This window comes from Microtus pennsylvanicus, chromosome 4 (assembly GCF_037038515.1).
Source record: "Microtus pennsylvanicus isolate mMicPen1 chromosome 4, mMicPen1.hap1, whole genome shotgun sequence".
In the NCBI taxonomy this organism is placed as follows: Eukaryota; Metazoa; Chordata; class Mammalia; order Rodentia; family Cricetidae; genus Microtus; species Microtus pennsylvanicus.
This window is the reverse complement of record NC_134582.1, coordinates 120,746,224-120,768,552: the sequence shown is the minus strand read 5'-3', so window position 1 is coordinate 120,768,552 and position 22,329 is coordinate 120,746,224. Positions and strand designations below refer to the sequence as shown.

The following is a 22,329-nucleotide window of genomic DNA, read 5'->3' as shown; positions in this document are numbered from 1 at the left end:
CTGCCAAGCTTGGTGTGCTCTTATTTTGAAGTTTATTCTTGTTTCATTGTTTGTTAAAATTCAGTGCTAGCCTGCTTGCTCAATTGCTAGGATGTATTTGATATCATCTCTTTTAGGAGAACAAAAACTAAGAGCGCTGCTGACTTGAGACTAGCGGAGACTTGAGACATCTGTAACCAGAAGAGAATAGGTTTCTATGTAGAAAGCTCCTAGTAATTGTTCACTTAACCACTGCAATAGCTTACAGTAATTTTTAGAGTTTAAAGAGAAATTTTACTAAAAGAAATTACAACTATATAATGATTCCCTACAAAATTATCTTTTATATTTCTGAATGGAACCAAATGACCTGTGAAGTAGTGCTTTAAATTTCCTACTTCTCCTTTCTCTGTTGCTTAATTGTTAAACGGGTATTGTCACTGGTTAACCATTAATCAGGTAAGAGTATTGTTTAATCATTAACCAGAGAGTAACCCCACCTACCCATTAGAGGGTATGGGCTTCTGGTTATCCATTAGCCAGAAGGTTGACATAAGGCCATTGCATATTCACTGTTCCACAAAGGCTGCAGGAGAATCAGAACCTGCTTAGTCAGAAGAGTGCCTAGCAATGAGTTCCAACCAGCAGCGTGTGAAGCTAAATGATGGCCACTTCATTCCAGCACTGGGTTTTGGCACATACAAACCTGAAGAGGTAAGAACTATGGTGTTGGCGGAGGGTTCAGGAGAAAATAGCCTAAGGGAGGATGGGGAAGATAAAGCTGTCAAGTCACCCATTCCTATGGGACTCTGTGGAACTCACGGAGTTTTGTTTCCCTAGACTAGAGCTATACTACATATGAGAAAGAAGATAGTTTGGCCTGTGTCAAGGTCTTATTATATGATCATTTGTCAATGGTTCAGTGTGTCTTGGCTTTGTAGAAGAAATCAAATCACCTGTCTGGAACACTGTTAGCTTTCTTGATTTGATGCTGATTGGAAGAAGGGGGGGTTCCTCTTTTTAGCTCTATATTCTATGGTATTTTCTCCATACCCCCAAAAATGCCAGACTTAAAAAATTAGCAAGTGGAATATTTGTGTAAATGAAAAACAGAATAAAAGTCCTAGGATGACTGCAATTCTGTTTTGCGTGGTCAGTATTCCACAGCAAATGCTGCACCTGAGTTAAGTAAAACATCCAATGCACCACTCTCAACTGTGGGCATTGGGTGGACATTGCAGCGTCATGATGGTGAAAATGGCAGGTGTGAGATGCTGGTCTTTGCTAATGTACATTAGGTTTATAGCATAATGGTCCAGAAGGTGCTCTGAAAAGAAGTGAGCAAAACCAACAATTTACAAACCTGGAAAGAATTTCATGTTTTAAAATCTTTGATCATTTAATTTTAAGATAAGTGAATTATTTTTTTAAACTTTGAACTCATGTATTTCTCATCTGTAATTTTTACAAGGATATGCATGGCATGCCAATGGCCATATTGTCTGGTCTATACCTTATCTTGTCGGAAATATCCAAAGGGCAAAACTGAAGAAATATGATAGGATTTAATTACTTTGTATGGTAAAATTGCTAAAAGAAAAGGAAGGCAATGGGGCAGGAGATATCTTCAGTGGTTTATGAGCATTTATTTATTTATTTACTGCTCTTCAGGGACCAGGATTTTATTCCCAGTAGGTACATGGCAGTTCACAACCATCAGTAACTCCAGTTCTAGTGATTTAACAACCTTTTCTGTCCTCCACAGGCACTGCATGCATATGGTGCACAGACATATATGCAGGCAAAACATTCTCACAGAAAATTAATCAAAAACAACAGTTTAGAAAAAGAAAGAGGCCACAATCACTATAGAAGTCTCAGCCTGAGTAGCCCTGTAGCTTGATCACTTCTACAGGCCTCAGGGTTCAATGCTTAGAGCCACCATCTCATTTACTATACTATCATCTGTACCCGCGCAAAATAAATGCAATGCAGATATCAAAGAATATTTACCACTTTAATAATAAACTTACAGAACCAAGTTCCAGCGTAGTACAGGTAGGGAGGAAAAGAGAGCAAGCTGCCTCTCCGCGCACCATTTATTGGCAGGCATTCGCCTGAGGCAAACCCCGCCCTCTAAAGGGGGCTGTCTTAACCCTACATCTCCCCCTTTTGTCTAAATAAGACACAACTAAACCAAATATAGCTATAAACAATAATAACAAATGATAAATATAACAAACAATATTGAAAACAAAAGTTTTGCTAGAGAGTAACTACAATTAAATAATCTTCAACTCCATCAAAGATCTGAGAAGGGAATAAATATTACTTAACAAATGAGAGATATCCAAAATGTGCAACAAATGACAGAGACAACTGACTGCCTGGGCAATCACCCAAAATCTCGTTTGCAATGTTGAGTCAACCAACTTTGGCTAAGGCCTAACATAACTGACATACCATTCTCAAATGCAAGGAACTTTCTTAGGATTATCCTACCCTGTCTTGGCAAGATAAGACAATCCTGTTTTATATCTTAGTCAGTAGTTGAGGTATGGGTTTTTCTTAACCCAAAGGCCAGTTCTGCCAAGAAGACAAGCTCCCAGTGGAGTGTCTTTGGTGCTCAACGTTCTCTCGGGAGTAGAGTGGTGTTGCCAGGAGTAAATTGTGTCTTGATGGCACAGAATTTTAGGTTAGATTAAAGGCCATTTTCTACAGCTCTTCAAAGAGGCTGAAGATTATACTATCTATACTGAAAATAATCTCTATGTATCTAAAAGACCTGATTAAACTAAAAATAATATGACAAACATATAATTCTCAATACCTATCTAATTTGAAAACTAAGAGAATAAACAATTGTGCAATGTATGAAGACAATGATCTTCACCTGTAAACAATGTCATTACTTATCAAATGTAAACAATGTTATTACATAAATAGTACCAGAGGTAGAAATGTACATTGTGATATGATAGATGTATCCATACAATATAAGCATACTCTTGTACCAAAATAGAGATAGGAACACTCACATTCAATATTCAATATATCAATATACAAGAAACAGTACCAACATAATTTTCTAAAAACAGTAAGTCACAAATACCAATCATCCCATCAACCCAGTTAATCCCCCTCTTTTTTTTTTAAGAATATACCCCTAAATCCATACAATATCTTCCCATCCCCTCAACCCTAAACCAACCACTAAAAGATGTCCCTAACCCTGTGGGCAAACTCTGTTGGGAGAGGGGACGTCGTCCTCTTAGATTGCTTCTAGCTGACATGGGGGCGACGTTCTTCTTAGGGGCCCCTGTGAAAGCAAACTATGGTAAAAGTCCCAAATTAACCTTTGACTTAAGAAAATTATAACTAGTCTCTGTGTGTTTCGAGAAGGTCCGGCCAGAGCATTGTCAAAAATGTACATCATATGAAATTGTCTCTTGCAGTTGGTACTAAAAAACAGGTCTAAAATTAGTGCTTAAAAAAAATTCATGACGTCATAAAAACCAGATTGAGTTGATGTTGTGGGGCCCCATCTTCATCCTGGAAACTTCAAAGATTACTGTAGGAAAATATGTTGCTTGTTATGGGAAACTTAAACATTAACAACAAGGACATGTACTGACATATAAAGAAAGACACAGATGTGAGGGAAGACCAAGAAAGTTTATCAAGTATAAAATTATTCTTATTCTGTCCCATTTCATGGCTCCTGACCTGAGACAGAAACTTTGAAATATCTCTTATCAACAGGCTTGGAATTGAAGAAGGACTGAGCCATAGTCCAACTCCAAAACCAGTTCTACACATTTATAGAGAAGTATTCAATAAAACACACACACACACACACACACACACACACAGACACACACACACACACATATATATATATATATATATATAATCAATACTTACAATATGTATAGAATTTTATTGTTGATGTTTAGTGGGTCGTAACTATTTTCGATCCATCAGTAATTAAATATTCAGGGTCCCTCAAATTCTTTGGAGATGAATGTTTTCCTGTGGAGATAAGAAAAGAACCCTGCCCCCATCCTATCAGTAATCCTTACCATCTGAATGTCGGTCATCCTTGTGAATGAATTGTTATTTATTTTTTCCAAGTGACTTCTCTTCCTCAAACCGAACCTTTATTAATTTTGATGGTATCCATAATTTTTCCTCACCTGTGGAGATAAGAGCAAAACCCCTTCCCCAACGCAGCACATCTCCTGGCTTCCATTGTGAGGTCAGTACCTCCTTGAAATAAACTGGTTGATTTAGTTCAGCAGACTTTTCCATTATCCAATGTCTTTCTGCAGCCGTCGTTCCCTTCTCATTAGCGTTGAGAAAATTCAAGGTTAACAAAGCATTATGTAACCTATTTCTGGGGGTGTTTTCCACCCCTTTCTGTTTGTTCAACATATCCTTTATAGTTCGATTTGATCTTTCTATGACTGCTTGACCTGTAGGATTGTATGGTATACCTGTAACATGCTTGATATTGTAATGATCAAAAAACCGTTTCATTTTCCTAGAGACATAAGCAGGACCATTATCTGTCTTTATTTGTGTAGGTATACCCATGATAGCCATGACTTCTAATAAATGAGTGATTACTAAATCAGCTTTTTCTGAACTTAAAGCAGTTGCCCACTGAAAGCCTGAATAAGTGTCGATGGTGTGATGAACATACTTCAATTTGCCAAATTCTGCAAAGTGGAACACATCCATCTGCCAGATTTCATTTCTATGGGTGCCCTTTGGATTAGCCCCTGCTGGCAGTGGCGTTTGGTTATAGAAAGAGCAGGTAGGGCATTTCTTCACAATCTCCTTAGCTTGTTGCCATGTAATAGAAAACTCTTTCTTCAAATCTTTGCTATTAACATGATGTTTTTTATGAAACTCAGAGGCTTGTAGCACACTACCAATCAACAATTGATCAATTTCTGCATTACCTTGTGCTAGAGGACCTGGCAGACCCGTATGGGATCGGATGTGTGTTATGTACATAGGGCAAAGCCTGTTCCTGATCAAATCTTGAACCTGGATAAACAATGAGGTTAGTTCTGTATCATCAGGTATAAATTCAGCAGTTTCAATATGTAAAATAACTCTTTCTGCATATTGTGAATCAGTAACTATATTAATAGGTTCTTTAAAATCTCTTAGTACCATAAGAATGGCATATAATTCTGCCTTCTGGACAGAATCATAAGGACTTTGTTCCACCTTACCCAAGTCTTCTGATTTGTAACCTGCCTTCCCTGATTTATTGGCATCAGTATAGAATGTACGGGCTCCAGTTATTGGAGCATCACGGACTATTTGAGGAAGGATCCAAGACGTTCTCTTTATGAAGTTGAGCCGCTTGCTTTTTGGATAGTTGTTATTAATGTCTCCCAAAAAATTAGCACAAGCTCTTTGCCATGGTTCATTATCTTCCCATAATTTCTTTAGTTCATCAGCAGTGAAAGGCACTATAATTTCTGCTGGGTCTATGCCTGCTAGTTGACAAAGTCTCAGCTTGCCTTTTATAATTAACTCAGAGACTTTTTCCACATAAGTTTTCAGTTTCTTACTTGGTTTATGTGGTAAAAAGATCCATTCCAAGATAATATCATCTCTCTGCATTAAAATTCCTGTAGGAGAAATTTTTGATGGTAATATGACAAGAATACAATCGAGCTCTGGTTTCACTCTGTCCACATGTGCCTGTTGTAATTTCTCCTCAATCATTGTCAGTTCCTTTTCTGCTTCAGCTGTTAATTCTCTGGGACTGTTTAAATCTTTATCACCATCCAAGGTCTTGTTCAAATGAATTATTAGATCAGGTGTTATCCCAATACTTGGTCGTAAACTGGAAATGTCTCCTAACAGTCTTTGAAAGTCATTAAGAGTCCGTAGGCGATCTCTCTGAATTTGTGCCTTCTGTGTCTTAATTTTTTTGCAAACCTATTCTATAACCTAAATAATTAACAGAATCTCCCTTCTGAATCTTTTCAGGAGCAATTTGCAATCCCCATTTAGGTAACAGTATCTGTATTTCTTCAAACAGTCTGTTCAAGGTATCTATGTTTGAATCGGATAACAAAATGTCGTCCATGTAATGGTATACTATAGATTTGGGAAATTTCTTGCGTATTATTTGCAATGGTTGGTTCACAAAATATTGGCATAGGGAGGGGCTATTTAACATACCCTGGGGGAGGAAAGTCCAGTGGTACCTCCTCGAAGGTTGAGAATTGTTATAAGTAGGCACTGTGAAGGCAAATTTTTCTCTATCTTCTTTTTCAAAGATATAGTGAAAAAACAATCCTTTAAATCAATAACTATGAGAGGCCATCCTTTTGGTAATAAAGAGGGCAACGGAATTCCAGATTGCAGAGGGCCCATAGGTTGAATAACCTTGTTGATGGCCCTGAGATCTGTCACCATTCTCCATTTACCTGATTTTTTCCTAACCACAAATACAGGAGAATTCCAAGGGCTGGTAGATTCTTCTATATGTCCAGCATCTAGTTGCTCTTGTACCAGCTGTTCTAAAGCCTGTAACTTTTCCTCAGCTAAAGGCCATTGCTTTGTCCATATTGGTTTCTCAGTCAACCATTTTAGAGGCAAGGCTGTTGGTATTTCTGAAGGGACATCAATTGCTTGTTCTTGCACAGCCCTAATGGCCGGTTTTGTCCGTTTGTAATAACTTTTAATATTCTTTTCAGAAATATGGGCTCTAGAAGTAGCAGGAATGTTAATTTGAGTATTCCATTGTTGTAATAGGTCACGACCCCATAAATTCATTGCAATATTGGCTAAATAAGGCCTTAATTTTCCTATTTGTCCCTCAGGCCCTATACATTCAACCCATCTCGTGCTCTGCCTTACTCAAGATAGGGTTCCAATTCCCAGGAGCTGAACATTTACATTCTGAAGAGGCCAATACGGATGCCAAGATTCTGGGGTAATGATACTTACATCAGCACCTGTGTCCAGCAGGCCAGTAATAAAAATGCCATTTACACACACTCTCAGCTTAGGTCTTTGATCATTTATAGAAGTTTGCTAAAACACACGTAACTCATCTTTCTGATTACTATTGCTTGTAACAGTAGGCATGTGGCTTTCTAATTGTCCTGACAAGGCATGTTCTCTGCAGAAACTGGAAATGACTGAACCATGTTTGCCATGGGGGCCTGAGAGGCCCCCCCTCTCACGTTTCCCGTCTGTATCAGGTTGCCTTGTCTATCTCTTGTAGACCTGCATTCATTCGTCCAATGTCTGCCTTTTCCACATCTTCTACATAAACCTGAAGGCTGAGTCCTTCTATTCCTGTTATTTCTAGAAGACGCATTATTATTATTTCTGAAAACCCGTTGTTTACAATTCCTTTTCATATGACCCATTTTGCCACAATTAAAACATTTGGTATTCTGGTGTCTCCTTTTACCATTGGAAATTGCTTCTTCTACCCATGCTTCAGTGCCATAGTCAAATGTGTCAACATCTAGTGTATGCAAGACCCATTCTTCCAAGGACGCTGATCTGAACATTAAAGGCCTCAAGATCCTTTTGCATTCCACATTAGCATTTTTGTAAGCCAAAGACTCAATTATTATACGTCTTGCTTCTGGGTCAGGTATCTCTATTTGTACAGCCTTAGTTAATCTTTGTAAAAAGTCACTAAAGGGTTCTCTCTGACCCTGTTTAACTGTGACAAATGATTCCATTCTCTCTCCTGGGTCTTGTACTCTGTTCCAAGCCCTTAAGGCTGCTGTAGTACATATGGAGAGTATGTTTTCATCCAAATTAGCTTGTTCCTGAGGGTCGGAAAAGAGCCCTTCACCTAGAATTTTATCTAGGGAAACGTCAATTCCCTTCGCCTTTCCTGCTGTTCCAAAAGTCTAGCCTCTTGCCTGAATAAGCATTTCCATTTTAATTGTGGTCCACTCTCAAGGACCGTGGAGCTCAGCTGGAGCCAGTCCAAGGGGGTTGCTCTGCTTGTTGTGGCCCAAGATTTTAGCATCTCTTTAACAAAAGAGGAGTGCATCCCAAAAGACATGATGGCCTGTTTAATTTCTTTGAGATCATTCATACGGACAGGCTCCCATGTATCTTCCTTGATGACCCTAGGGTTTCTGGAACCAATCACCTTTTCTGTTGTTATTACAGGAAAGGCATGTAGGGCTGTAGGTAGAGCTTTGTGGAAATTGTCCCGGAGGGATTTATCCACAGATGTAGTTAAAATTTGCCTTTCTACCCTTTGCTCTTCTTCATCAGAATTTAGAAATTCCTCAATCTTTTCAATTCTATTCACCATTGCTTTTTATAATGTCTGAATCTCCTGCCAAGAATTATGTTCTAAAGCCTTCATTGAGGATTCTAAAGTATGAAATTTGTCCAGTAGAGATAACTTGTCATCTTTGGACATAATTTTTATGGCATAAACTGTGCCTTCTTGTATTGACAATCTTTCCGCCAATCTGTCATAAGCTTTAGACAAAATTCGATTGTCACATTCAGCAGTTTTGATTCTCTCAGTTAATGTTTCAGTTCCTACAGAAAGGGACTGCTGGAACTTACGATCTAATTCAGCTGTTCCTTCTTCCATAGTAATGAATTTCTCCTTAACATCAGCCAGTACCTTTTCTAGATTTTGCTCAGTTAACCGAGTCATGTTAAACAAAGATTTGTTTTCTTCCTGGAGAACTTCAAACTGATTCTTGAGAAGATTGTTGTCGCTCTCAATAGTTTTCAAACGTTCAACCTCTGCCTTAAGAGATTTGATCATTTTCCTATTATCAAACCAAATAGTGCTAAGGAAAATTAAGAATCCCAGGAATATCCATATATGTGGTGTGGTAGACACCTCTTGTAGATCTCCCAAATGGTGCACTCAAAAAAACTGTTGAAATCGGATGTCATCACATTCTCAGACATTATTTATAAAAGAAAAAGTTCTCTTACCTGTAATAACTGGTTCCTGCCAGTGGTGGCGAAAGAGTCCAGTTGAACCCACGTGTCCTAAATCTGAAATTAAATGACTCAAAAACAAAATTGAAACAGACACCAGGCTGATAAGTAAAGAAAAGCCAGCAAAGTAAACAAATCAAAGGGATGCCGGCGTTTTTTGTGCCGGGGCTCTCAGGCCGCTGTCACGTGACCCGAGAGCTGGCGGTGGTGGGAGGGGAACAGACAGCCCGGTCAGGCAGCGCATGTGCCGGCGTGAGAGGGCACGGGAAAAAGGTGGCTCTGGCCGGGGCGGCTCGACTTAGGCGCTGTTAAAAAGGCTCTGTCGATTTCAAACCCGCTGCTTGATATTCTAGCAAGCAGCAGGGAAAATCGAGTCGCTCAGAATCTCGGCTGCTTCAGCACGTGCCCAGAGAGACTGCTCAGAATCTCAACCTCTTCCGTGCGCGCCCAGAGAGACTGCTCAGAATCTCAACCTCTTCCGTGCGCGCCCAGAGAGACCGCCGCAGCGGCCCGGGGTGCAAGAGACTCCGATTTGGGGCCGGTTCTCGGCAAAGCCCCACGTTGGGCGCCAATTGTACCCGCGCAAAATAAATGCAATGCAGATATCAAAGAATATTTACCACTTTAATGATAAACTTACAGAACCAAAGTTCCAGCGTAGTACAGGTAGGGAGGAAAAGAGAGCGAGCCGCCTCTCCGTGCACCATTTACTGGCAGGCATTCGCCTGAGGCAAACCCCGCCCTCTAAAGGGGGCTATCTTAACCCTACAATCATCATGAAAAGAATTTCTTTTTCCTGGTTTTTTAAAATTTGTTCTGAGACAGGGTCTTACTGTGAAGCTCTGTTCCTGGGATTTGCTATGTAGACCAGGCAGATCTTGAACTCATTGCTTCAGGAGTGCTGGGATTAAAGATGTTGTATGCCGTTTCTAGCTCTGATGTTTTTAAATAAATGCAAAAGTAGTTTGACGTGGCATGATCCTCTATCCTTTAACATATGGATGTTGTGGCAGAGTAAGCAATAATCTGAAATTTAAGTCTGGTTATATTTTCATTAAACAATGTAACTTTTGTTTTAAGGGCTGATAACCTAACATGAATAATCCCTTACAAATTAGGAACAACTTTCTATACAGATGAGATTTTCCATGTATTGTCACAATTTGATGCATAAAAACAAAGCTCAGTATCTCCTGAAAGTCTTCACTGGGGGAAGACTCATGATGCTGCACTGAATTTGTATCTCTTACCTGTTTTGTTCCAAATACATTTCTCCTGTGTTCATTGTACTTGTGACCCCATAAATTACAACAGGGGCTATTTCTATATACTCAGTTCTGTAAGCATTTATAGAATAATCACTGAATTAGAGGTCTACTTGAGGTCCTCTGGTGCAAATAATTGATCATTATTGCATGGATATGAAGGAGTTAAGGAATATGAAATTCTCATTATTATCCAGGAAGAACTCAGTGAATGTAGGTTGAAACCTCTTACCTCAAATGCTCAGCTATCCTAGATATGGGGGAAAGGCTCCTGAAATCACCTCTGTGTCTGTGATCTTCATAGTTACTGTTTGTGGATACTGTTAAGTTTTACAGGAGGTGAAATATCAGTGGCCAGGAAACCAGTCTCTTGTTAGGTATTAAAGTAGCATGAGAATGACCTAGGAATATAAAATTCCTCCTTTTTGTCCACTACATCCATTTCAACCTCTCTTACATGCCTTTAAATTCTGCTTTTGTTTACTCTTTAGGTTCCTGAAGATAAGCCACTGGAGGCTATAAATTTAGCTCTAGATGCTGGGTTCCGCCACATCGATACTGCTTATGTGTATCAAACAGAAAAGGATGTAGGGCAGGCTATTCGAAGCAAGATTGCAGCTGGCCTTTTGAAGAGAGAAGACATATTCCTCACTACAAAGGTATTGTGTGTGTAGTTCTCAGAAGCACAGATGAACTGAAATGTGATGTAGGCATGCAAACATTAATTGGATCATTAATTAACTGATAAAATATATATACCAGTACAATTTTTATTACATATAATTTGTAGATGAGTTAATGAAAAGCAAAAAAAAAAAGATTTTGACTTCCCATTGTTCTCAAATATATCACTCTGAAGTCCTTTTCTTTCCCAAACCTCAATTCATTTTTAACATGGGCTGTGAATTCAGCTTGAACTATGAAATTGTGGCTTTCTCTATCTCCTTGATAGCTTTGTAAAATTTATTATATGTCAAATACTAATTTTATCTTTAACCATTTAAGAGCAGTAAAAGAGAACATTCATATTAAAGGTTAAAGTACAATTATTAGTGTCTGTTACACATTAAAATGTCATCTTTTGCTTAAGTTCAATTATGTAAACAAAGGGATGCTAACTCTTCTCTAATGGTAAAAATAGGTCAAATAATTAGATTAATAATTGCTTTTGATCTATGTGAGATTTAACTTAGAGACTGAATATTATTTGTAAAAAATATGAGTTTTATCTTTTGAGAAATTTTGTTTTATTTTTGAAGGATTAAAACAAACTTATGATCAAGTTCATATTTGTAAGTCAGATTAATAAAAACAACAGAACAAAGGGGATTTCATGTCTTTTGATTATAAGTTTCTACACAGTGCAAATGCATTTATATTAGATAAAGTAAAACTTCCATATTTGGATTGTTTACTAATCTAGGATTACTTCCATTCTTTCATGTAAATAGCTTTGGTGCACTTTCTTTAGACCAGAGCTGGTTCGATCTAACTTGGAAAAATCATTGAAAAACCTTCAACTGGATTATGTTGACCTCTATATTCTTCATTACCCAGTGCCAATGAAGGTAAGCAATTTGAATGGTCAGACTTTATCAACTTTGACAATGGCATGGTTATCATTTTTTTTTCTGGATGATCAAGATAAAGTTCTATTTTATTTTTATGTAAATTCAATTTATGTATTACATAATCTAATCCAAATAGATTATGCAAATGGCCATAAAATTGAAGTCCAAACAATTGCTAGAATTACAGACTCAGAAAATGTTCAAAAATGACACTATTTATGCATTTTTCATATTACACTACTAGGTATAGAGGTTTTAGTAAAGCATTTTGTTTTCTTGTGGCATTGAGAGAGTTCAAGCTTTCTGGTTATCACTTTTTTATAGCATCATTAAGTATTCCTCCATCAAAATTGGCTTGGAAAACAACTTTGATTAATCATCTTTAGTGGACAAACTTTCCTATTGCCAAAATATGTTCAGGTAGGAAAAGAATATTGATTATTTGGCTTGCGTCAGGACTGAAATCTACTATTACCGGAGGTCAGGATTGTATGTCTACTAAAATTTTTAGTGAAAGAGAAATCTCTCATCAAAAGCATGAATAAGAAGTTACAAAGTAATGGACAACAGTTAGGAGACTCCAGATAGACCTGTGAGAATACTGTTTACTAATAATAACTAATATGTTTGTAAAACTATTACACACACACACACACACACACATATATATATATATATACAGTTTATACAAGAAACTAGTTCAAGTACCTGAGAATACTCCTTATACTTCCACATACAAATCACTTTGTAAATGTAAGTACATAGAATGATGCTCTTGTTAATACACATTTAGTGTTCTATTTCTAGCTATTGCTTTGATTATAATTGTGTTTAGTCAGATTATTGTGAAGACTGTTTCTGTTCCAGCCAGGGGAGGATCTATTTCCAGCAGATGAACATGGGAATACATTATTGGACACAGTGGATATCTGTGCCACATGGGAGGTGAGCAATTGGAAGAGGAACAGTGGAGGAGCTGGGAGAGGGAAACCGGATCATGCTTGAGGAAGGGGGGTATATGCCTCTGGGTGTATAAATTCATTATGTTTACATGGGTGTGTTATCAGAGTGAAGAAGAGCCATGCACTACTGCAGTGTAAGGAAGAACTACTCAGGACAACAGGAATGAATGTATTTTGCCAACATATGTAGTGTGGAAATCTGGTTCTTAGTAAGGATGCAGTAATTCCTTTGTGGCTGTCACTTTCTTCCTCTATTATCTTCGCTCTTTTGGGTTCTTCACATTCAATTTCAGCGATCATCTGGGCAGTGTCTCCTTAGTGCCACTTTCTCAATGTTAGTGTGATAATGATCAAACCCAGGGTCTTTCACTGCTAGCAAGTGCTCTGCCACTGAACTGTATGTCCAGAGCAAAATGGTTTACTCTTAACTGTTCCTTTTTGCATTTATTTCAATGTAAATATGACTCTTCACAACTCCATCATTTCTAGGCCGTGGAGAAGTGTAAGGATGCAGGATTGGTCAAGTCCATTGGGGTGTCCAACTTTAATAGCAGGCAGCTGGAGAAAATCCTGAATAAGCCTGGGCTTAAGTACAAGCCTGTGTGCAACCAGGTGAGAAACGTCACACGCCCCTTAGTCTCATATACATTTCCTTATCTCTGTTCTGATGTCTCCAGTCCATTTGATCCTTCCTCAAGTCATCTTATTTTCATTGAAAAGAAGATTCCAAGAATAGTGTCACTGTAGCAAAGGATACTTTGAGATTCTAAAATTCAGTTTTGCGGTATTAAATTTTGTGAAAAGGAGACCATACTGTCGTGTCCAACTGGTGCAAAATGTGAAGACTTAAAGTGATCCAGGAAGCAGATGTCATTAGTAGTATTTCAGGATCAAAGTAGACTTATCTGAACTAAGAAAATGTAGTCTATCAGACAAGTGAAGGTGCTGGCAAATGGGCCCACTTATAGTGAGTAGGTCATAAGAACATGGAATGAGCAGGGAAAGGAGAGAATGAAAATGAGCGAGATGAGTAGGCAGGGCAGCTTTGGAGGCAAAGGGGTTATTCTTTCCTCTTAGTATGCCCAGTCTTGGGATTTTGAAAGAAAGACATAGCTGCAGGGAGTATAAAGTCTACAAACCATGCACATTTAACTGATCGTCTCTTCATAGTGATATTAATGTTGGATAAAAGCTATACTTGGGGATTACATGCAGAACATACAGTAGATTCTGTGCCAGAAAACCTCTAGGTGAGCGTTTCTTTTCTTCCTCATCTCTTATAAGCTATTTTAAACGCATGCATGTATTCTGTGAGTGGCCCTATATTCTCTATTACAATTTAACACATGCTCATCATGTAACAAAGATCTTTGTCTGGAAACTGTAGTGACCTGGCTGCTATGGTAGTAAAGAAGAGATTTGCAGGCAGTTGAAGTATTTAACTATAGATCAGAAAAAGAAAAGTGTCTTATAGAGTGCACCAGAAAAGGGCAGTGTGCTGGACATAAAGGAAGCATTGCCTGGTACAGGCCCTTAGACCACTTCACTGCACTCTGCTGGAAGGCCTTGATGGCTAGTCAGAGGTTTCACTTTATCATGGCCTGGCAGCTTTTTCCAAAAGCATAGTACAGGGAAACTCCCTCTCTTTTCAGCAATACTTCCTGCTCTCTACTGCCCTCGTCTAGAGACTGTCCCTGGGTGTGGAAAACTGATCTTATCTAAAAGCTGTCTCTTAGCCAGATTCCTGATATTTATTGACCCTTGGCACAGATTCCTGCTAGAAGGCTCGTGCTGGGAGTTTTGCTATAGAAATCTATTGTCACATATGTGGTCTTGTGATAGGAGCATGTCACTTAATCTCAATCTGGGTTTGTCCTCAAGCTTTCCAGTTCTATATTTTCCTTATAACATGGGATACAGTTGAGCTGACTCACTGAAGAATGTCTCCTGGAGGGCTGTCTCTGTCACACTCACAGCCATCCTCACCTTGTTCTCCAGTTCTGCTCCTTCCATCCCCATGGACTAATGCGGCCCGCGATCTGGAGGAAGAAGCAGAACCACTCTTCTCTATCCCTTCCTCTTTATTCTTTGTTCCCCAAGTAGCTCGTCTCAATTTTCAAGTCATCTGTCCATGTAGGATTTCATATATCTACAAGGTCTAGGACTTAGAAAAGAGAAAAAGTGGGTTACTCGTCTTTCTTCAACTGTTTTAATTTACTTACAATGATTATCTCCAATGCATTAATTTTTCTACATGCAGTTAACTTTATACATTTTTATAAATAAAAACTTCCACTGTGCTTAGAAGCCACATAAGGGCTATCCTTTCCTCTGTTGTTGGCAGCTATGCTGGTTCCCTAACTTAGCTATCATGAACTGGTCTGCTATTAATAGCTTTTCCTGAATAGAAAATACTGTTTCAGGTCATTACTTTTTTTCATAATAACATGAAATTGTGACTTTTCCAATATAACCAATATATATATGTATATATATGGCTTTAATTTTCTCAAAAAATTCTTATCATAATTTTTGTGAAGCATTCTAAATAATTGATAGACTGAAGAAGAATATTTCTGCTTCCTAACCTGTATCTCAAAATAGTGACAGTTTGTCACATGGACAAATACACCCATTCAGGGTCTATCTCTACATATATGTTTACTTTATATCTTTCCAATATTTCCTTTAATTTTTAAAATTACATTTGGGTGTGTGCATTTGTGTTGTGTATGTACATGTGTGTATGTTTATGTGTGTGTACATATGTGTGTGTTACGGTACACATTTAAAGGAGGAAAGAAGAGGACCTGTGAGTTTCATTGAAAAAAACTCAGGTCTGACTTGTCAGCAAGTAATTTAACCTACTGGCTCTATTTCCGAAACATTCCTAGAACCTTCTTCAAAGTAGTTTCTTTAAGTGTTCACCTTCAAAAAGTTCAGAAAATAACTCCCCAAAATGGAGATGTGATCAGACATTGTTAGACTTGTATTTAAAAAAATTAGCAATTTTTCCATAATCTGAACTTGCATATATTTAAATTTCCCAGATATTTTTGGAAATGTCTTCAAGTCAGTACTGCATTTTCACTTTGTAATCCAAATTTGAATTTGAACTTCAAGATCCGCTTCATAGAATTATTTTATCATAATAAAAATATTTTTGTGTCATATTTGTATATAGATGTGAAATTAAATTTTAAAGATGCAGATTAAACTATATTGATAATCAAAATATGTTACATTTTCTTATTTAATCCTTCTCTTTTACATAAACACTAGTATTTTGTATAATTAGATACTATTCTGTTTGTCCCTCTATTCTAAAGGTGGAATGCCATCTTTACCTGAACCAGAGCAAACTGCTGAACTACTGCAAGTCAAAGGACATTGTTCTAGTTGCCTACTGTGCTCTTGGATCTCAACGACCTAAACGATGGTAAGAACAGTAAGGAGTTTTCACCAGTATTGGTGAAATCTTTTTAATAATAACATAAACTCAGGTTTCAGAAGCTCATTTTGAACTTGGTAAGAGAGAGAGAAGAATTTCCATTTTTGAGGAGATCTTGATGATGGAAGTTACTGGTCAAATGATTTTTTTTTTTTTTGAAGACCCCTGGTTCTGAAGCCTCCTATCAATTCTTAGCTTTTGAAGCTAAAGTTTTCGGCCTTTATTTCCAGGGTGGACCCAAACTCCCCGGTTCTCTTGAATGATCCAGTTCTTTGTGACATGGCAAAAAAGCACAAGCGAAGTCCGGCCCAGATTGCTCTTCGTTACCATCTTCAACGTGGAATCGTGGTCCTTGCCCAGAGTTACAAAGAGAATGAGATAAAAGAGAACTTACAGGTGACCAGGGAGGCTGTGGGCATCTGGACTCTTACACATCCTCTCTCTTCTATTTTCTTCTTTGAAATCTCTCAGGGAACTTTTTGGCACAGAGAATCTCCCTAGCATTTCCTGCTCACATGAGATTTCAGGTGCATGCAGAAATGTTTTGTTCTACTCTACAGCATAACAACTTAGCTTGATAAAATTCTATTTAGAGAGAGCACAGAAATTTAGAATTCAGAATTAAGTCATCTGCACACCGTGAACAGCTTTGCTATGGGTCTCTTCATTGTTTGATGAAATGAGAGTTTAAGTTTGGGTAGATATTTTCATATGATAAACTTTTGTGGCTTTATTTTGTATTTGACTTGCATATTCACATATTTTATTTATTTTTGTTTATTAATTTTTATTTATATGTATAGATGTTTTGGCTGCATACATGTCTGTGCACCATGTCCATGCCTGGTGTCTGCAGAGGCTAGAAAAGGGTGCCCTGGAGCTGAATTTGTGAATGATTGTGGGCTGCACTGTGTGTTATGGGACTCTAACCTGCTCAGGAAGTTCAGATAGTGTTTAAACCAGGAGGCCATAGCTAGTATCATGCACACATATTTTAATATGGATGTATTTATTCCTTATGAGTTGCTTTACTGGCTAAGATCATATTCCTTTATTGAAGACTAACCTATATTGTTGACCTTCTATTTTCAACTACAAGAACTTTGTTATACCATTATGTAAAACAATTGAAAAATGAACCAGGTCCAACCTAGAGTTTTAATATAGAGTATATATTTTAGTTCATTATTCTATGGTTTTATATTTTTCTAGAGTTATATCTGAGCACTGAGTGGTCTATCTATCTTGCGTTCTCTCAAGTACATTTAAAGAACTAGTGTATATATTTGCAAGATGATGATATCCATCTGACTCAGGATACAGTTGATCTTTTCTGTGATGTTCTTTAGCCCCAAATAGTTTTCATTTATTAGCCAAATGGCATAGGCTTTCTTTCCTCACATATTCCTCTTTCAGGACACTGAGTCAATACTTGCAAAGACTTTAAATCTAGGAAATAATTATCTACCACATATTCTGCTAAGTTAAGACCTGGGGGATGGTTCAGTTATTAAAGTTCTTGCCAAGCAAACCTGGGACTGGACTTTAGATCCACAGAACTCACATTCCAAGTAGGTATGGTGCACTCCTTTAATTGAGCTTTGCAGGCAGAGATAAGGGATTCCCAAGAGTAAGTTGACTAGTGAAAACTGTCATATTGTTGTTCTCTGGGTCTGGAGAGATCCTGCCTCAATGAATAAGGTACAAGAGCTATGTGGACGAAGTCTGGTATCAACCTCAGTCTTCCACATACAATACACACATATGTGAACCCCTACATAGGCACATATAAAAACACATGAATACTGTATATACACGTATGGAAATAGACAAAGGACAGAAAGTGTTAAAATTAAAGGAGTCAGAATATGGACATTGCCTATTAGTAGAAGTAGGTGCACATTTGCATGGAGTGTGAAGACTTGATAATATGAGTTATAATTAATTTGCAGCATTTATATCTTCTCCACATTAATTACCTTACAAAATCAGATACATTTATTCTATCCTAAATTCTGCTGTGCTCTCTCTCTCTCTCTCTCTCTCTCTCTCTCTCTCTCTCTCTCTCTCTGTCTTTCTGTGTGTGTGTTTGTTTATTTTCATTAGCAAAAATTTCTTTTTCTTGTGTTTCTTCATTCCTTTATTTTGTGGTTAAATATCATGTTCTTTTTTCATTAAGAACAAAACATCATATACCATATATATTTAAAAAGCACATTTATTTCCAAACTCTAGTTGAAGTGCAGCTTCTGAAATTATGTAAAATAAAAATTAAAAACAGTTAAATAATGTTCTAAATGGCTATGAAGTGTTGCCAGCAAGAGTAATTATAATCGTGGATTCTCTTTGTCTTATTTATGTGAACCTCTTTTCAAAATATGACAAACTACCTTAACAATATGACTTAACAATAATTCAGGTCTTAAACAAGACCTGAAAAAGGACAATGACAAATAATTCCAATGCATGTAAAGAAGAAATCTCATAATGTAGCATACTTAGATAGAGAACTACAGACAAATAATTTTAAGAGCCTAAGACCTGTAGAATTGGTCTTCCTCAGGATGGGGTAATTGTTTATCCAACAGCCACTGGTCAGCCATGAAATGATATACAAACAAACAACACTAAACAGATTCAGCAGAATGCATTTATGTACTTGTGTGTGTATCTGTGTGTGTAGAATAAATGAACAAAAAGATCATAAATTAGCGAGGAGACATGTGAGAGTGAGGAGAACAAAGGTGGGAATGATATAATTAGATTTGAATAAAAATAAAATATGATTTTCTGTGCAGATAAATTGTATATGTGTGAATTTCTTAATTTATTATTGTTTACCTTGATTATATCTTTCAGTGTTTAAATATTTAAGTTTTTAGATAAACACTAAATTTCTCTATCAGTTGAGGAAGAACTGAAAGTTTGAAATATTAAGAATTTTAATATGTAACTATATTGAGAATTTACAATTTTATGTGACCTTTTTATATATTAATAACTTACTTTTTTCCATTAAGGCATTTGCATGTATCCTGTTAAGTTTATAAAGAGAAGTGGTGCTATTTATCATCATTTACTAATTAATCCTTTTTTATTTTGTTAGTTTTTAAATATAAAGAAAAGTTTGCTCAATGATTTTTTACTAGATAAATCAGTAGCTAGATTTGGACACTTTAAGCTTTTCCTTCTGTCTCCACCCCTCTTTCCTTCCCTTCCTACCCCCTTTTCCTCTTTCTATTTATTTATCACTTTTTTACTGGCTTTGGGGGAGCCTAGGCAGTTTGGATGCTCACCTTAGGAGACCTGGATAGAGGTGGGCGGTCCTTGGGCTTCTCACAGGTCAGGGAACCCTGATTGCTCTTCCAGCACATGAGGGAGGGGGACTTGATCTAGGGAGGGGGAGGGAAATGGGAGGCGGTTGCGGGCAGGAGGCAGAAATCCTTAATAAATAAATAAATTAAAAAATAAAAAAAGAAATAATTAAAGATGTAATGATTTATTTGTGCCAATAATTTAGAAATTAGTAGAAAATTGCTTTATATAAAGAAACCCAATGCCAGCCAGTGAAATCCTATTCACGCCAAATACTTTCTTTTTTTGAAATGATAAAATTAACACCTGAATAAATTGTGCCTTTAACTGTGTTACAAAGAATTCTATTTATTCACGTAAATATTTGAATTATTGGGTTCAGAAATTTACTTTAGATTGTTTGAAATCTAGCACCATGGTCTTTGAATAAAGTTCCCTTTGGTAAATTGTACTGCTTCAACAGATCTCAAAAGTGGTTTTCTTTAACTTTTATTTGCTATCCTTTGATCACTTGAGTATCTTGCTTAATGTCATAAAATAACTTTCACGGGTTTTTGCATATCCACAAGTTGCATTTGTAGAATAAAATATGACTCACTTGGGTTTTAAAATTTTGCAAGTAGACACTGTCCTAAAATGTTTCAAATTGTTCAATAGGTATTTGAATTTGAGCTGCCTTCAGAGGATATGAAAATTCTAGATGGCCTGAACAAAAATTTAAAATATGCACCTAGTCCATTGTAAGTCACTCTTATTAATATGTCAGAATTTATTTTAGCTTATGTCTTTTCCTTTTCAGTGAATGTTTGTTCATAGAATCAATCATTTCATTAGTTTCTTGAAAGCTGCCATTATGACAATTATTTTTAGCTGGGTGGTGGTGGCACATGTTTTTAATCCCAGCACTCAGGAGGCAGAGGCTAGTGGATCTCTGTGAGGTCGAGATCTACCTGCCTTTGCTGTTGAGTACTGTGCATTCAAAGTCAGTGTGGTCTACAGAACTAGTTCCAGGAGAGCTAGGGCTGTTACACGAAGAAACCATGTCTTGAGAAACCAAAATCAAAACCACACAAACAAATAAACAAAAACATTGATCTCACTTCTTGCTCTTTGGACATGTAAAAGGATAGACAATTTTCAATGGCATGTATGTTGTCATCACTAGTAGATGATAGTGGATTAATAGAGAAAATTGAAAGATAAAGACAAGACATAATGTGTAGGTGGAGGCTTCTCTTTCGTTTCCTGGACACTAAGACCTGAATAATCACACAGAAATTATATTAATTACAACAATGTTTGGTCAAAGGCTCAAACATATTTCTAGCTAGTTCTTATATCTTAAATTGACCCATTTCTATATTTTGTGTATCACCATGAGGCTGCGACTTACTGGGTAAAGGTCCAGCATGTACTTCTCCTTTGGCAGCTACATGGCATCTCCTTGACTACACCTACTCTCTCTAAATATTTCTGTTCAGAGTTCACACCTGGCTTTACTCTGCTAAGCCATTGGAAAAAACAGTTTATTCACCAACCAATAAAAGCAACACATATACAGAAGGACATCTCACATCAATAGTGCATGTTAGAGACTTGCAAGTACTTAGTAATTCTTGTTATATATTAAGTATTATAATAAATAATAATTTTGTCAATTTATACATTCTAATGGTGATAATCTATAGATCTACAAATTATATGTTAAGCTTGATTTTAGCCATTGGAATCTATCTTATTAGAGACGTTCTGATTTAAAGACCTTATATTGTATACAATGGTCAGTAAATAAATAATGAATGAATTGACAAGGAAATTAGTACCTATAAGCTGTGTTCACCACATTATTTTGTGATAATTAATGCTTTGACTTTCATTAAATATGATATTCAGTTTTTTATTTTATTGAGACACTAAAATGAGACATAATGTTTCCTTTTATGCTTTGACAGACTGAATAAGAAGCAAAAAGGAAGGAGTATATGTCTGTTTGCATTTGTCTGCTCTAGACAAGTGAATTTAATTTGAAACAAAAGCAGTTTTACTTTGTTAAAAACATTTCCTTCATATCCAAGTTTATGAAAATAAAAATAGTTGATTCTGTAACCAGCCAGGAAAATTGAATGGTTAAGTCTAAAGATGGCATTAGATTTCTGATTTACCACCATGGAAATGAATCCAAGCATTAATAGTTTATATTTTTCTTTTCTATTTTAGTGGTAAGGGTCACCCGGAATATCCTTTTTCTGATGAATTTTAATATGGATGCCTTTGTCTTGACTTCTATCCCAAGTCTCGAAGTCCCTCTATATGGATATTGATCTGGGTGACATCCGAGATGCTGTCGACTGAACATATATCATTTATGCTCAGTCTGAACTGCTTAACAACTCAACTTCAGCTAGAGCCGTGTCCACCAGTCTACCATAAATCATTACATTTTCATTATGCTTTGAAATAATGGCAATAATTCCTATAAAGATCTTTCTTTAATACTGTCTGCATTTTTTGCCTGGTTTGTTTTCTTTTGAATCTTTGAGACAAAAAATTAACTTTTTTGGAAGTTTGGGTGTATAATTTAGGAAATGATAACTTAAGGGGTTATAGTGTGTGTATACCTTCTCTTCTAGCAAAGTAGCAAGTACCAGGTATTTGTGAGAATGCTCATCTGACTTGTGAGCCCAAAAGAAAACACACTGCACATATTCATGGCTCTTAGTCTGGAAGGGGAAGCATTCTTGGAAAGGCTGACCCACAGTGCCAGTGTTTCCTCACAACTTCCAAATTACAGAGTACTGGAAATATTCAGT

The 22,329-nt window shown here is 36.9% G+C and overlaps 1 protein-coding gene across 3 annotated transcripts in view; it reads left to right on the top strand.

The window, feature by feature from the left end:
* The window catches only part of LOC142848369 (aldo-keto reductase family 1 member C13-like), a 59,642-nt gene extending 37,619 nt beyond the window's left edge, over nt 1-22,023 (top strand). For all 3 annotated transcript variants that reach the window (XM_075970290.1, XM_075970289.1, XM_075970291.1), the window contains exons 2-10: nt 565-693; nt 10,712-10,879; nt 11,672-11,788; nt 12,659-12,736; nt 13,243-13,365; nt 16,083-16,192; nt 16,435-16,600; nt 20,177-20,259; nt 21,737-22,023. In XM_075970290.1, coding sequence (XP_075826405.1) covers nt 610-693; nt 10,712-10,879; nt 11,672-11,788; nt 12,659-12,736; nt 13,243-13,365; nt 16,083-16,192; nt 16,435-16,600; nt 20,177-20,259; nt 21,737-21,779 — 972 coding nt within the window. In that variant the 5' untranslated portion in view covers nt 565-609 and the 3' untranslated portion in view covers nt 21,780-22,023. The remainder of the gene's footprint in view (nt 1-564; nt 694-10,711; nt 10,880-11,671; nt 11,789-12,658; nt 12,737-13,242; nt 13,366-16,082; nt 16,193-16,434; nt 16,601-20,176; nt 20,260-21,736) is intronic.
* Nucleotides 22,024-22,329: the final 306 nt, after the last annotated feature.